General features: G+C 27.4%; 1 protein-coding gene across 1 annotated transcript; it reads left to right on the top strand.

The window, feature by feature from the left end:
• The first annotated feature begins 5,802 nt into the window (after positions 1-5,802).
• LOC112289408 (elongation factor 1-delta) lies at positions 5,803-7,118 on the top strand. Its single transcript, XM_024534589.3, has 4 exons — positions 5,803-5,908; positions 6,153-6,266; positions 6,390-6,653; positions 6,868-7,118. Exons 1-3 carry the CDS (start codon positions 5,823-5,825, stop codon positions 6,442-6,444), a joined length of 255 nt encoding a protein of 84 aa, XP_024390357.1. The 5' UTR covers positions 5,803-5,822; the 3' UTR covers positions 6,445-6,653; positions 6,868-7,118.
• Positions 7,119-16,469: the final 9,351 nt, after the last annotated feature.

The following is a 16,469-nucleotide window of genomic DNA, read 5'->3' on the forward strand; positions in this document are numbered from 1 at the left end:
ATGATAACCATAATTAACAAAGAAAGGTATTTGTTGCATAAAAAATTATATCATATTATTATAAACAAACTTTGTGAATGATAAAAGAGTTGTTCAATCATCTTGTTGATAGTTGATAGTATATCTCAAATATTGCTCCAAAACTTGATTTATACATTGTATTTGTCCATCAATTTTAGAATAGAAAGTCAAAGATGGTTTTATATCCATCTTTAGAATCTTGAAGAACATTCTTTAAAATCTTGATATAAACTAAGTTTTTCTATTCAATATAATATCTTTAGGTAATCCATGATAGCAATAGATGTTGTCAAAGAAAAACTTAATTATTTTTTACTTGTGATAGATTTTTTACATGGTACAAAATATGCTATCTTGATGAAACAATCTACTATCATGAATATAAAATCATAAGAATCTAAGATTGAAAGATTTGTAATAAAATCCATAGAAACAAAAGACCATAGTTGTTTTGAAATAAGTAATGGTTAAAAAAATCTGTAAGGTAGATGATAAGGAGTTTTTGATTTCGAACAAATATCATAGGATTGTACAAAATCTTTAACTGCCTTCTACATTTGGAGCCACCAAAAATCCTAAGATATTAGTTTCAAAGTCTTATTGTATCCAAAATGTCCCATTGCTAGAAAGTCATGACGAGCTTAAAAGATATGTAATCAAGCTTCATCTTTTGGAACATATAAGTGTCCCTTAAAATATTATAGATTATTTTAAAATTCAAACTTAGAAATATCATGAGATTTAAAAAGATTTTTTTTTTTTTTTTATTAATATCACAAATAAGAAGATCAAAAGACATACTTGAATGAACTTACTTAATGAAAGTTGAATCAACAGCTAATATTGATTTCATTATTTGAAGATGAAAATGCCCTAGCTTCAAGAGAATTATTTGTTATTGATTAAAAACAACATCTCTTTCATTTGGTGCAAGATAAATTTGTCTAGAAAGTATATCTAACAAATCTTATTATTTTTTTAGTCGATAAGTAATCTTGAATTTAAATCTTGACAAAGACATACTCTAGCAAGCTTAGCAAAAATTCAAAACATGTATTGATATAAAATACTCAAGGTTCTTGTGATTTGTATATATGACAACTGGACTAGGAGTACTTTATAGATAATAGTGCCATTTTTGAAATAAATCCAAGATTGTAAGAAGTTCTTTATTATGGATTTTTTAGTTGATCTTAGCTATGAAACATTTTTTGGAATGAAAAGCTATAGAATGAAGTTTATTATTTATTTTCATTTGTGATAAAATGACAGCCAAAGCAAAATTTGATGCATTTGTTTCTATAAAAAAATGGCTTAAAAAAGTTGACATGATATAAGATTGATGCAAAAACAAAGATTTTTTTTGAAAGCTTCAAATGCTATTTTTGCTTCTTGATTCTGTTAAAGTTTATTTTTACAAGTCAAACATATAAATGGAGCTACAACTTAAAAGAAGTCCTTCACAAAGATCCAATAATATTTGGAAAATTTCATAAAGTATTAAACATTTCTTATCATTTTTGGAATCTTAAATCTATAATAATTTGAATTTTTTCAGGATTCATCATTTGAAATTATATATCATAAGTAGACTTGAATAATATAAAATGCACATTTTTTCATCTTAGCATAGAGTCTTGCATCTGTTAATTTTTGTAATATATAACAAACATAAATTTCATATTTTTGTATTTTTAGAATAGATTAAGATGTCGTCCAAATAACAAATAATAAAATCATCTAAAAATTCTCAAAAGACATCATTCATTAGATGTTAAAAAGTTGCTAGTGCATTTATAAGTCCAAAAGATATGACATTATATTCAAAATATTTATACCTAGTTCAAAATGTAGTCTTCTATTTATTTCTTTTTTTGATGCATACTAGATTATATGCTCTTATAGATCTATTTTTATATAGATCTTAGCTTGATTCAACTGATCAAGAAGTCTAGATATCAAAAGTAGCAGGTACATGTTCTTGATGGTGATCTTATTGAGTCTTCAATAATTTATACACATTTGCAATGATCCATCTTTTTTCTTTACAAATAAAATTAGAGCTATATTTGGAGATTTGGAATGGCGTATGAAGTTCCCAGCTAGATTTTCTTCAATATATTCCTTGAGTTTAGCCAATTAATTTTGTAATAAAGTGTAGATTGATTCAAATGACAGTTGAGCTCTTTTTTGAAAGTCAATTGAGTAGTCATAAAAACAATGTTTCAGAAGAGTATTTGCATTCTTCTTTTCAAATACATTTGGAAAATTTTGATATTGATTAAGAATGCTATTTGAAATCTTCTACCATTAGAAATATGTGTGATATGAAGCTGATTCTTCTTTTATAGCATACAAAGAAAGCTCTTGCATCTACAAATATAGGTTTGATTGTACTATACTTATCACTATTTATTTGATTAATTATACTCTTAGTTATACTGTTAGAATAGTGAAGACAACAAGAAATCCAATCTATTCAACAATTGTACTTTTTTAACCACAATAGATCTAAAAAAAACTAGATTATAAAGAAACCTAATGATATTAAATACTATAAAGCTACTATGACCATTAATTACTATTTCTAGAAGAAATATTTCATGAATAGTGTCTCAAAAGGACAATAAATAACCATCTATGACTTCTATATGAATATATTTTATTTTCTCTATTAAAAATATATTATATCTTTTGAAAAATTCTTTATTTAAAAAATAAGGTGAGGCTCTTAAATCTAACAAGATAGAGGCTTTATGATATTTAGGTTCTAAACTAATATCTATTATAAAATAAGGAGAAGATTTTAAAGAGAGAATATGACCTTTATTAAGTCTTGTATAAGGTTCTAGCTACATAATCCCTATTAAAGCTGAAAAAACTCACTTTTTGATATATTGTCTTCTTTTATAGTTATATTTCTCATTTTATGATTGTATCGCTTCTTTGGATAATGTTGAGCAATTTTCTTTGATTTTCTATAATATAAATAAAATCCCTCTTGACAATAATAAGTCTTTTCTTAGTTAATAACAAGTTTGAAATACATTGCATCAATTTGCATATCTTCTACTTTTGAAGGTATGTATTAAGAAAACATTAGTATTTCCATTTAATTGTAATAACATTAAAGTATACTTGTGTGATTTTTAGACCAAAATTCAAACTGTTGATTGTCATACTTTATAGCAAAATTAATTACTTGACTTAATGTTTGAAGATTCAATAAATTGAATATTAATTTCTTCACTTCATATTGTAATCCATAAAAAAAATTAGCTAATAAGTGCAACATCATTCTACTTAATGTCAAATACAAGTTTTCTAAATTATGAAGTATATAATATTACAGATTGATTTTTTTATAACAAAATACAAATCTTGTTTGTTACAACACAAACTGCATCATGTTTTCTATACATAGTTCAAAACTTTTTCAAAAAATCTTCCAATTTTTTCAATATTAGATCATATTGTTCTAAAAAAGATAAAAACTATGATAATGCAAAATCAAAAAGTAGTGTTTCAATAAACCTGATTTATAATCCTAGAATTGGATAGCTTTGAGGTTGAAGTTAAATTGCTAGTTGTACTTGATTGATGAATTTTCAAAACTTTGATCTTGTACCATCAAACTTCTTATGTAAGACAATTCTTGATTTTTTAGTACTGGAATGATATTCTACCATAAAAGAAGGCATATAATTTGGTGCAGATATTGAAGTAGCTCCAATCATCTCTATACCTCTACTTTTTGTCATTCTTGTTCTTCCTTGTAGTCATAAATCGAGTTGATGCATTGCAAGCATTAACTTTCTTAATTATTTTTGCATTTATATTATTGTACTTTTTATTTTGAAAAGTTCTAGCATAATAATAATATTTAGAAGATAAAAAATATCTAATATTACTAAAAATAAGTAAAAAAAGAACTTAAGAAAAAAAAATACTAAAAATAATATTAATTTAGAAGAGGATAATCCGCAACTCCTTATATGCTAATGTCTTATTAAGAGAAATGGGTAATCCATTCTTGCCAAGACAAAGCTCTAATATTATAAGTGTATTCTTATCAATTTATCAAGAATAAGAACTTGATAAAAAAAAAACTAACGAAGTTTTTTTAAAGATAAAATAAAAATAAGAAATTATGTATATTAAAAAGAAACTAGAATGGCTATTACCAAAAGACAAGAAAATTAAAGACTTCTTGAAATTAGACTAGAAACAAGAAAAGAATTGATAAAAGTAAAAAAAGCTTTATCCTTGTTTTTATATATACTATCTATCTGGAAGCTATGTTGCAATGTTTTATAGGACCTCCAAAATGTATTGACTTTGTACAACACGTATCTTAACTTGCTTAATAAGTTTATATATGGGCGCCACATAGTTAGATTGTTTTACAAGCTATCAACATATATAGCATGTGACTAACTTGTTGATCAAGTTTTTAATTTATCAATCAAATATAAACATATGTAAAGTCAAAGAAACATCTATAAATCTTTTAAAAAACTTTTCTAAAAGATATTATAAAATTAATCTACTTTTATCTAAATAAGAATTATAGCAAATATATATCTATGATCTAAAATCACCATTTTGATTTATTTTAAACTTTAAAATAATATTGATTCATCTTAGATATATTATCTTTTATATATATATATATATATATATATATATATATATGAAAACATTAAATAGATCCAAGTAGTAATGAAATCAAACCACTTGTCATTGTATCCTTTGTCCGCTTTTCAATTCTAGCTTTTTATATGTCATTTTTGTTTCTAACCCCTATCTCCATATCTTGACCTTCTTTATTTGCTATTCTTGTCCTAATTCTTTCAAATAGTGACCTCATTTAACTTAATCTTCTATAGAAGCTCATATTTTTGTGCTCTCTTTTTTAAAATATTTAAATAAGTTAAGCTCCTCGTCCTCTTTATGCCAATTTTGAAAACTCTACTGATTCAATTTAAGGCTAACCTAATATACACTCAAACAATTCATCATGTCAACTACAAATACAAGAGACTCATTCCATCAAAAAAAATCTTAAGAAATGAAACTAAATTCAATATTTAAGTAGATCTATAACTTCAATCATAATTAAAGAGGCATAATGAGATAAACCAATAGACAATACCTTATATTCTTTCATTTACAACGAGAGACAAGAAAATCAAAATAAGAAAATCAAAATAGAAGAATTTGAACTAGGGATGGATGATATAATGATAGGAAGGTTTATTTAATCACTAGTAGGGTCAATTTAACATTTATATATATATATATATATATATATATATATACATTCATAATATAAATAATTTATTTATTTTTTAAAAAATATTATATGCAACTCTTTTAGAATCTGTGTAATTTTTTAAACATAACTTCTTCAATTACCTTTTATCATTATGGTAATAGTATACTCTTTGAATAAATTATTGACCCATGTTCTCACAAAAAAATGATGTGTAACATAAAGTATAACATTTACAATCAACATTTACAATCAGTGCAAAAAAAACAGAACTAGATTATTGTTATGAAACATGCAAATCCATTTCAAAAATGGTTCCAAAGGAAGTCAAGAGTAGTGCGATGGGCTATTTGTGAAATCGGAGGCGGTGAAACGGTGATAGAGCACATAGTTCCGCTGTGGAAGGATACACGCGGGAATAAGTCCTTCTCCTTCGTGGCCATGGCGTTCGAAGCTTCAAGGACTTAAAGCTTCAAATGCTGCTGAGAGTGTTGCCGCCTGCTTGCTTGCATTCCCAATTCGCAGAATGGCTGCCCAATTCGACGACCTCTCCACGCCTGAGGGATTGAAGATGCTCGATCAGTACCTCTTCACTCGCAGCTACATTAGCGGGTATGTTTGCATGGTGCGTGGGTGTATGATTGACTGTCCTGCTACCAATAGTTTTTTATTTTATTTATATTTCTTTGTAAGTTGCAGTCTAGTAATGCAGAAATTATGCCGAGAGAAGAGATTTGTTTTGTTTATTTTTTTTTCCTTGTGTCTTTTAGATGGCTTTGAGGTGCTGCCAGGGTTGCGGTAGAAGAGTCAAAGCTTAGCATGTCTTTCGGCTGGTTTCATTGGATATGGGGTTCAGATATCAGGTCTCTGGGGATGACTTTGCAGTTTTTGCGAAGGTGAAGAGCGTGCCCTCGGAGTATCAGAATTTAGCGAGGTGGTACAAGCATGTTGCAGAGTTGTCTGGACTTAGGTGAGTTCTGGGTCGTTGTGTTTTGAGGTGAATGTGGTCCTATGTTTTTGATTTTGGGATTTTACGAAGTGTTGGATAGTAAGCATTAGCATAATTAACGCTGGGCGTATTTATTTTTTGAAGGTGGACGGAGGTCTGCACGAAATTTTCGCGTCTCTCTGTCGATGGAACGCGTTAGAGCTCTCTTGAACGAGGTGCTGAATGCCTCGCCGTAGATTATGTGTTTCCTATTAGGTTTCCATCACTGGTTAGATTCTTAATTCCAAGCGTGGGATTGTAAATCAAGAATGGTGCCGCTTCGGCCGCCTCCGTGCTGCACCGGCTGCTGCTGCAGCTCGTTAGACATCAGATGCTGAAGCCGAAACTGCTGCATCTGTCAATGTGAATGTAAGTTTATTTGTAGTTTCTTTAATCATTTCTCTTTTAAACACATAAAAAACGTTTTACTTTCACAGATCAATTATACTCATTGCACTGTGTGTGCAAGTTCTTCGAATTTTGATTGGCTTCGATCTGATAATGGACCAAATGTATCCTTTAAAGCTTGATCGTGAAACATTAATAATTACGGATGTTCATTTTGTATCTCCTGTTCTTGCAGGACGTTGATGAAGTCCTTGGTTCATTCATTGAAGATACGGAGATGGAGGGAATTTTCAGGTTGGGATGAAGGCTCCTGCTAAGCATTAAGTTTCTGAGTGGTTTTTCCTCCCTAGAAATGAAAGGGTAACTTTGTTCCATTTGCATGTGTTAATTCGGATAGCTGACCTGTCAAAGTGACCGTGGTGGATGTATCTTGCATCAACATTTTAATTCATGTAGGCGTGTATGATATGACCTCTTGCCACTGAATACTGCGGTATCTAGTGCATTGATTATTGATGATTGTTTTATTTTGGTATAGATGGAAAGTTGTCCATTGTGTTGGATATGTTGCCATGGGAGTATAAGATCGACACAGTCTAGTTGGAGGAGATCTTACTGTCTGCGCAAATGCCCGGCCTTAACCACTCCCTTCAATGCTCCATATAGTATGGAATATTTCAAAAAAAATGATTTCAAAAAAAGGGATGAACTTTTTTTTGAGTAGGGATCTAGTCCCATGTAATAAAACATATCCATAGAAGGTTGGCAAGAGCTTTCTTCAAAGACAAACGTTTGATAGGTAGGCTCACAAACAAAATTAGAAGGTAACTCATGGAATAAATAATATTATCTTCTTTTTTCAATTTGGCTTACAAGACGAAAAAAAATTCTTCAACTAGAGGTTCAAGCTTCAAATCAACATCTACTTGCATATCATAGGCCTTGATTTTGTGGATTAGTTCTTACCAATTGTCTAATTCAAATAGTTTGAGTTAGATATTAGAGATATTACACAAGAGATGATTTTGTATGATTAAGAGTAATAAATCTAGCAACTATAATAAGAAAATATTTCATTGACACAATCCTTTAAACTTACAAATCTAATCTTTATAGGTAAACTTTTCACATGGATTTTTTTTTTTTTTTTTTACTTACTATTATACAAACCACACAACACATGGCTACAATTGGTTCCACCCACATGGCTACATGCGCTCACAATATTGTCTACTTAGCTAATCATAATGGAACTTCTTGTTGGTGGATTCTCATATAACATCACCACATGCATTTATGCCAAAGACAACGCATCATTGTCTCTTACAAGAGAGGTGGGCACATACTTTATAAGTTGGCATACTCTTCTTTGTTTGGGCATAACGCCGAATTCTATCTTCAAACTTGTTGGTTGTGCAAGCATCAAATTATGTCAACTACCATAGTAGTGCTCAAGGCTAAGGTTCCATTGCCATTTGGCTACTCAAACTTATGAAGGTTGTGTTTTTAGTCCATGACAAATAACAAGAGTTAGTAAGAGTGGTATAACAAATAGCAAGAGTGACAACTAGAGTCTTGATGAAGATCTTAAATTCTTACTCTTCTCGTTGACTATGTCATATTCATTCAAAGATGTTGAAAATGGTTTTTCTTATTCTTCTTTCTTCCTAAAATTAAGATTTAATATGAAAAAGATAAGAAAAATAGGAAAAAAAATTAAGACTTTTAATTTCTCACCATTCCTCTTCCATCTTCTCATTTAGCTATATCCTAAACCTTCTAATCATTTTGAATTGAGTGGATTGTTGATATCATAGATATTAGTTGAATTGAAGACATCAAAGTAAAATCTCTTTGATTGAGTTGTAGATATTAGTACTTATTTTAAAATTATAACAATATTCAAATTTATATAAAATTCTAGATGCAATTTTATTTTACGATGTTGGATTAATACCATGCACATCTCGGCCCAACGCTAATTTAGAAGCTTGATTTAATTCAAAAGTATTCATAGTAATTATATTACTCCTATATATTTGATTAATATTTTTTTATAGTAGGATTTATTAATAATAATTCTTTTTTGAATTTATGTCAAAGACATGAAGCTCAAAGAAAGAAATCCTTAATATATTCTTGTATCATTCAAAAAAACTAAAAAATCGCTCAAAGATGATATTATTAAACTAAAATAGCTATTACCAAAGACAAGAAGACTAAAAAGTCTTGAAACAAGGCTAAAGACTAGAAAGGTGTTAACAAGACTGAAGAAGGCTTCACTCTTGCCTCTATATATATACTTAAGTAGAAGCTATGTGGTGGTGACTTATAGGACCTTCTAAATGATTTGACTTTGCAAGACACATATTTTAACTTGCAAGATAAGTTTCATATATAAGTACCATCTAATTAACTTATTATGCAAGCTACTAACACATGGTTAATTTGTTGACCAAGTTTCTAACCTATCAATCAACTACAAACACATATAAAATCAAAGCATCATCTATAAAGCTTCTGGAAAGTTCTTTTAGAAAATATTATGAAATAAATTTATTTTTATGTATTTCTATTTAATTATATAAATAAATATTAGAGTAGATATATATGTTTGTGACATTATCTCCTCTTCTAGAGAGAAGTTCCATAAAGAACGGTCATCATATGTTGAAGAAATTTAAGATGTAATGAATTGTATTTGTTATATATTTTAATCTTTATTTTTTTCAAAGATCGTTGATAGGTCCTCTCAAATATTTTTAGTGTCTCATACCATGGTGGAAAGACTACCTTGTTATTTAATTGTTGTTGTGGCCTTTGTAACTCTCTTCAAATTAAATATTTGGAATACTATGAAAAGTTGTTCTGACCTTTAATAAAATCACTAAACATCAAGAGTTTCTTCTAAGGTTGTGATATCAAACACATTATATTTTGTCATCTATTTGAAGAAAGATATCTTTCTTTTGACGATCTTTGTCTCAATTACGTCATCTTGAAGATTGTAACAATCATAATATTTTATCTTCTAAGTTAGCAAGTAATAGCTCTTGAATTGAATCTGTTGATTGTTAGTTTTCCTTCTTTTTAACATTACAAATGTATAATAGTACCAAACAAGAGTAGAAGATAGAATGTTATTTTTCTTCAATCTGATTTCTATTACAGTAAAGATTTGTTATTCTTCATCTTGGTTTTAATAGATGTTATTAATGAAAAATCTCATCCTTTTTATTACATTTATAAGATTTTTTATTAGCTCCCATGTGTATTTTTTAATATCATATTTGTTCCATTGAACAAGATATTCTAATCTATTTTGGTGCTGCCTTGAATTTAAGACTTCTTCCATATCAAATTTTTTATTATTATCCACTTCTATGGGAAGAAGTGGCATTTGTCATCTGCTCAAGATATTCATTATCTTATATGGTTCTAAAAAGGTCATATGGAATACAAGGTGGATTTTCATGGACTCCAATAGATATAAATGATAAGCAACAAGATTGACTTGTTCACTAATAGGAAAAGGTTTAAGCCTACAATAGTCTAACTTATCACAAAGACAAGTGGTCTTGATATTGTCATGAAGTAGCCATATCATTTTGTGTATGTTGAATTGTAGTTGTTCCTTGTGATAGGCATCCGCATTGTTCTTTTGTCATTCTTGAGCTTCTTTTAATTGTGCCTTCATTCTTGCATATAATTATTACAAATAATTTATTAAATCTTCTATTATAAAATTATCAACTTTTAAAAAGTCAAAAGTATTAAGTTATCAATGATAACTATAATTGACAAAAAAAGATGTTTATTGAGTAGAAAAATATACCAAATTATTGTATACAAACTTTGCCAATGGCAAAAAAATTGTCTAATCATCTTCATGATAATTGATGGTATACCTCAAATACTACTCTAGAACTTGATTCCCTCTTTTGTTTGCCCATCAATTTAAAATAAAAAGCCAAAGAAAGCTTTATATTTATTTTTAATATTTTGAAATGAATTTTTTAAAATCTTGATATAAATTGAATCCTCCTATCTAATATAATATCTTTGGACAATCCATGATAGCAATAGATAGTGTTAAGAAAAAACTTAGTTGTTTCTTCATTTGTCATAGATTTTGTATATGATATAAAATATGCCATCTTAGTAAAATGATCTACTATTATAAATATAGAATTTTATAAATCTAAGATTAAAAGATTCATGATAAAATCTATAGAAAAAAAAGACTATGGTTGTTTCAAAATAAGTAATGGCTGAAGAAGTCCATAAGGTCGATGACGAGGAGTTTTGAATCTTGAACAAATATCACAGGATTTTACAAAGTCTTTGATTGCCTTCCACATTTGAAACTACTAAAAATCTTTAAATATTAACTCTAAAGTCTTATTATATCCAAAATGACTGACTGTTAAAAAGTTATGCTGAGCTTGAAAAATATGTAATCATGCTTTGTCTTTTGAAATATATAATTTTTCCTTAAAATAGAGTAGATTATTCTTAAACTTGAACCTAAAAGTATTATAAGACTTAAAAGAATTGTTCTTGATATCATAAACAACAGAATCAAAAGGCATACTTGATTGAATTTGCTTGATAAAGGTTGAATCTATAGTCAATATTGATTTTATTACTCAAAGATGAAAATGCTCTATGTTCAAAAAAATTATTGTTTGTTGATCAAAAGCTATATCTTTTTCTTTAAGTACAAATCAAAAATTTCTAGAAAGAAAATTTGATAAACTTTATTATTTTTTTGGATCTATAAGTGATGTTAAAATCAAATCTTAATAAAGACATATTCCAAGAAGGTTGGCAATGATTCAAAACATATGCTGTCATGAAGTACTTGAGGTTTTTGTAATATGTATATATAATAATTAAACTAAAAGTACCTTTTAAATAATGATGCCACTTTTGAAATGAATCCACAATTGTAAGAAGCTCTTTGTTATAGATCTTGTAGTTAATCTTATTTTTTAAAAATTCCTTAGAATAAAAAGCAACTAAGTGGAACTTATTATTTTTTTCTATTTGTAATAAAACAACACCCTTAGTAAAGTATGATGCATTTGTTTCCATAAAAAATTCCATAGAAAAATCAACGCTATACAAAATTGGTGTAAAAATAAATGTTGTCTTCAAGGCTTCAAAAGATATTTTTACTTATTTACTCTACTCAAGTTTTTCTTTACATTTCAAATGTATAAGAAGAGCCGCAACTTGAAAAAAATTCTTAATGAAGATTTGATAATAATTGATAAATTTCAAAAAATATTACATATTTTTTGACTATTTTTGGAACTGTTTAATCAATGATATTTTGGACCTTCTTAAGATCTATCATTAATCCTTTGTTAGAAATGATGTACTCTAAAAAATCAACCTAAATAGTGTAGAATACATACTTTTCTATCTTTGTATATAATCATGCATCTCTAAAGTTTTGTAACACATGACAAATATGAAATTTATGTTTTTTTGTATTCTTAGAATAGATTAAAATATTATCTAAATAACAGGCAATAAAATCATTAAGAAACTCATGAAAGACATCTTATATGAAATATTAAAAAGCAGCTAATACATTTACAAGTCCAAAAGGCATGACATTATATTCAAAATATCCATACTTGATTCAAAAAGCAGTCTTCCACTTATTTCTTTCTTTAATGTAGACTAGATTATATGTTTCTCATAGATCTATTTTTGTGTAAATCTTTGCTTGATTGAGTTAGCCAAAAAGTCTTGAAATCAAAGGTAGGAGATACCTATTCTTAATGGTGATCTTGTTAAGTCTTCTATAGTCTATGCACATTCATAAAGATCCATCTTTTTTCTTCACAAATGAGATATGAGCTTGTGTTGGAGATTTTGAGTGGCATATGAAGTTTTAAGCTAAGTTTCATCAATGTAGTCGTTTAGTGTAGCTAACTCATTTTGTAATAAGCTATAGATTGGTCTGAATGATGGTTGAGCTCCTTCTTGTAGATCAATTATATAACCATAGGATTAATACTTTAGAAGAATGTCTACATTCTTCTTTTTAAAAACATCCTGAAAATCTTAATATTGATTAGAAATACCACTTGATGTCTTTCTACCATCAAAAATAGATGTGGCATATATAGCAAAAGATAGTTCTTCTTTTGTTGTATACATGAAAGCTCTTACATCTACCAATAAGAATTTGGATGTACTAGACTTATCTGTTTCTACTTTACTATCATAATTTTGGATTAAAGTATAAAAAATTTAAGGTTATAAAAAATCCAATTTATTTGAGGGTTATATTTTTTTAATCATGCTAATCCTAAAATAAGTAGATTGAAAGATCTTATCACATTAAATATTATTATATAATTATGATCTTTAATTACTACATCTAAAATAAGTGTTTTATGAATAATATCTCCAAAAGATAATAAAAAACTATCTATGACTTTTATATATATTGATTTAGTTTTCTTAACTAAAGATATTTCTTGTTTCTTGACAAAAAATTTATCTACAAAACAAACTGAGGCTTCTAAATCTAATAATATAAAGACTTTGTGATTTTTAGATCCTTAACATATATCTATTGCAAAACAAGGTGAAGGATCTAAGGAAAAAATAGGACATTAATTAAATGTTGTATATGATTCTACCTGCATAGTCCGTATTGTAGTTGGAGAAACTTGTTTTTTGATACATTGTCTTCTTCAGCAATCATGCTCCTCATTTTATGATTGCATTTCTTCTTTGGATAATGTTGAATAGTATGCTTAATTTTTTTATAATATAAGCAAAAAACCTCTTAATGATGCCAAGTCTTTTTTTGCGTAGTGAATAATTTAAAATATATCATATTAATTTGTATTGGTTTTGGCCTTAATAAATAAGTTTTTAAAAACTTAGGAATTATTGTCACTACTTGTCTTATTCTTCTTCAATCAAGTCTTTGTTCTTGACACCTTTCAAATAATTGATTGTTGCATGTAATAGCTTGAACAATTAATTGTTTCAAAGATTTTGCTTATGATATTGTTGTCGTATTGTGTGGTGTTTGGCTTGAGAATGCATCAAGCACTTGGCTATGGAAGATAAAATGAAAAATTGTAACAACAAGTCCTAACAAATCTAATAGATTCTTAAAAAAATTACAATTAAAGATGAGCAAATATAATCAAACATCAATCAAATTCAATCAAAATTTTAAAGAAATTATATAAGAAATATAAAGTGTTCATAGAGATCTTTAAAGAATCATAAAGAAAGAACATAGAAATTCAAAAATATATTAAAATAGAAATCTTAAAAAAATATTAAAATAAAAATCTTAATTAAATACTAATTAAAATCTAATCAAATTCTAATCAAATTCTAGTCAAATCCTAATCAAATCCTAATAAAACCTTAAATAAATCCTAAGAAAATCCTAACCAAATCTCAATAAAAATCTTAAGAAACCTTAATCAAATTTTAGTCAAATCCTAAAAAAATCCTAACCAAATTCTAACCAAATCCTAAACAAATTCCAAACAAACTTTAATAAAATCCTAAATAAATTCTAAATAAATCCTAACTAAACCCTAAATAAATTCAAAAAAAATCTTAAAGAAATCATAAATAAATCCTAAACAAACCCTTACCATATTCTAAACAAATCCTAACTAAACTCTAAACAAATCCTAAACAAATCCTAAATAAATCCTAAAAAAATCCAAAACAAATCTTAAACAAATCCAAAACAAATCTTAAACAAATCCTAACCAAATCCTAAACAAATCCTTAAAAAATCTTAAACAAATCTTTAAAAAATACTAAATAAATCCTAAATGAATCCTAAACAAATCTTAATCATATCCTTAACAAATCCTAACCAAATCCTAAATAATCCCAAGTAATTTCTACAATAGATTTAAACTTCAATAACTAATGAATGAACTATCAATTTTAACTCAAAATTTATAAACCTCTCAACAATTAAATTGAAAACAAATACAAATTTTGTAAAGAAGATCGAAGTCACCAAAAAGAAGATCAATCCTAATATTTGTTCAGATGGTGGTCAGCCTCTTTTTCCAATCTAAATATTGAATTTCTAGCACCAATATCTTCTTATTGAATTGTTCAATTCATCTCAAATATCTCATATGTACAGAAAAATAAGTCAACTATCCATATATATATATATATATATATATATATAATTTTTACTCCAATCTAATTGATAGATTGCAAGAAATCTTAGAAACCCTCACTAGGCCTAAAGCTCTACTTTCTAAGACCCCAATCAACTTAAACCTCAATAACCCTCAATCCATCCTTTTGATGAAGTTCAAACTCACAAAATATATTGAAAACATATAAAGACACAAAACTTCAAAATTTCACTTGTAGATCTATTGCCAAACTTACGAAATTCTCCAAAAAGTATCTCTTATTTTATTTCACAAATCCAGAGTCACCCAAAACAACCCTTGACTTTGCAAAGCTCTTACAAAGTCAATACAAATCCAAATCACTCCAAAACCAATGCTCATCAAAATCTTATTAAGTTTGCTCTCTAATCCCATTCTTTGATCTACCAAAGAACCCCAATATTGTTGTCAAGTCTTGGTTTTCTACTTTAGGGTCTGATTTTGACCTTGGTTCATAACCGGCCCTCTCTAGGTATCAATATCTTGTTTTTCTAGGTAATTTTTGCTAGAATTTAATCTTAATTTCTTTTTAAAGATGCTTATATCATTTATTTTTCCAATCCACTTTGATTTGCCTTATTTATAGCCCTACAAAGTAAGTAGAAGTCACTTTTCTAAAAAGATAGCATTACTACTAAAAGTTTTACTACCTTCCTATCTTTTATCCATATTTTTTTACTTTATCTTTTAACTTGGCTCTTCTATAATAAGATCTATATTATTATCTTTTACCATATAATTGTATTACAACATGATATCGTCAATAATAAAACTTTGATATTATCCTTCAATCCAAATCAAAATTGATTGATGAGTGCTTTGTCATTTCAATCCATATCATAAGCAAGGTTTTGGAATTCAACAACATATATGTTAACTGATCATGATCTTTATCATAAAGATAAGAACTTGATTTTTGCTACTCTTTCTTGATTACATTCTCTGAATATAGCTATAAATACTTTTAAGAATGAATTCAAATAATAAAAGAGTTGTAAATCTTTTACCATCAAAAATACAAATAAAAATTCAAATAAAAATACTTTCAAATAAAAGTGTACTTATGAATCCAACTTGAGTAAATCCATCAAGGTATTGGAATGGATGCAATTTTAGATAGAACTTGATTTGTTGTAAAAATCCTCAAAATTTTGATCTTATTCCATGAAACTTCTCAAGCATATTAATCCTTGTTCCTATCATACTTGTAGAAGCAAAACTTCATAGATTTAGTTGTGAGGTTGATTTATTTTCTTCCTTCAATAGTACAACTTCTTGATATAAACTCTAAACTTCTTCTATAGGTATAGGATTAGTATTTCCATAGTTGGTAATTGTGATGTATAAAATTTTTATTTTAAGAATATTAATAAGTTCTTAAAGATCAATAATAGTTGCAAATCTATTACTACTTTTGCAAAATGTAGCATTGATGATGTTTCTTTTCCTTTCAAACAACTTACTAAATCCACAAGTCAAATTAGAAGAGGGTAATCTACAATCTCTAATATCAAATAAAAATTTCTCCAAAAATAAATAATCTACTCTCTTTAAAGAAGATATTAATTTTAGGAAACTAAACAATTTGTTTAAAAGTGGGTAATTTACAACCTTCAAAATACAACAATAGAAGTGG

This window comes from Physcomitrium patens, chromosome 12 (genome assembly GCF_059467195.1).
Source record: "Physcomitrium patens ecotype Gransden chromosome 12, ASM5946719v1, whole genome shotgun sequence".
Lineage (NCBI taxonomy): Eukaryota > Viridiplantae > Streptophyta > Bryopsida > Funariales > Funariaceae > Physcomitrium > Physcomitrium patens.

Bases quoted from the DNA above. Each gene is read 5' to 3' on its own strand.
- LOC112289408 (XM_024534589.3), top strand. From the start codon at position 5,823: ATGGCTGCCCAATTCGACGACCTCTCCACGCCTGAGGGATTGAAGATG. The intron at 5,909-6,152 runs GTATGTTTGCAT...TATGGGGTTCAG, and splicing joins ACTCGCAGCTACATTAGCGG to ATATCAGGTCTCTGGGGATG. The intron at 6,267-6,389 runs GTGAGTTCTGGG...TATTTTTTGAAG, and splicing joins GCAGAGTTGTCTGGACTTAG to GTGGACGGAGGTCTGCACGA.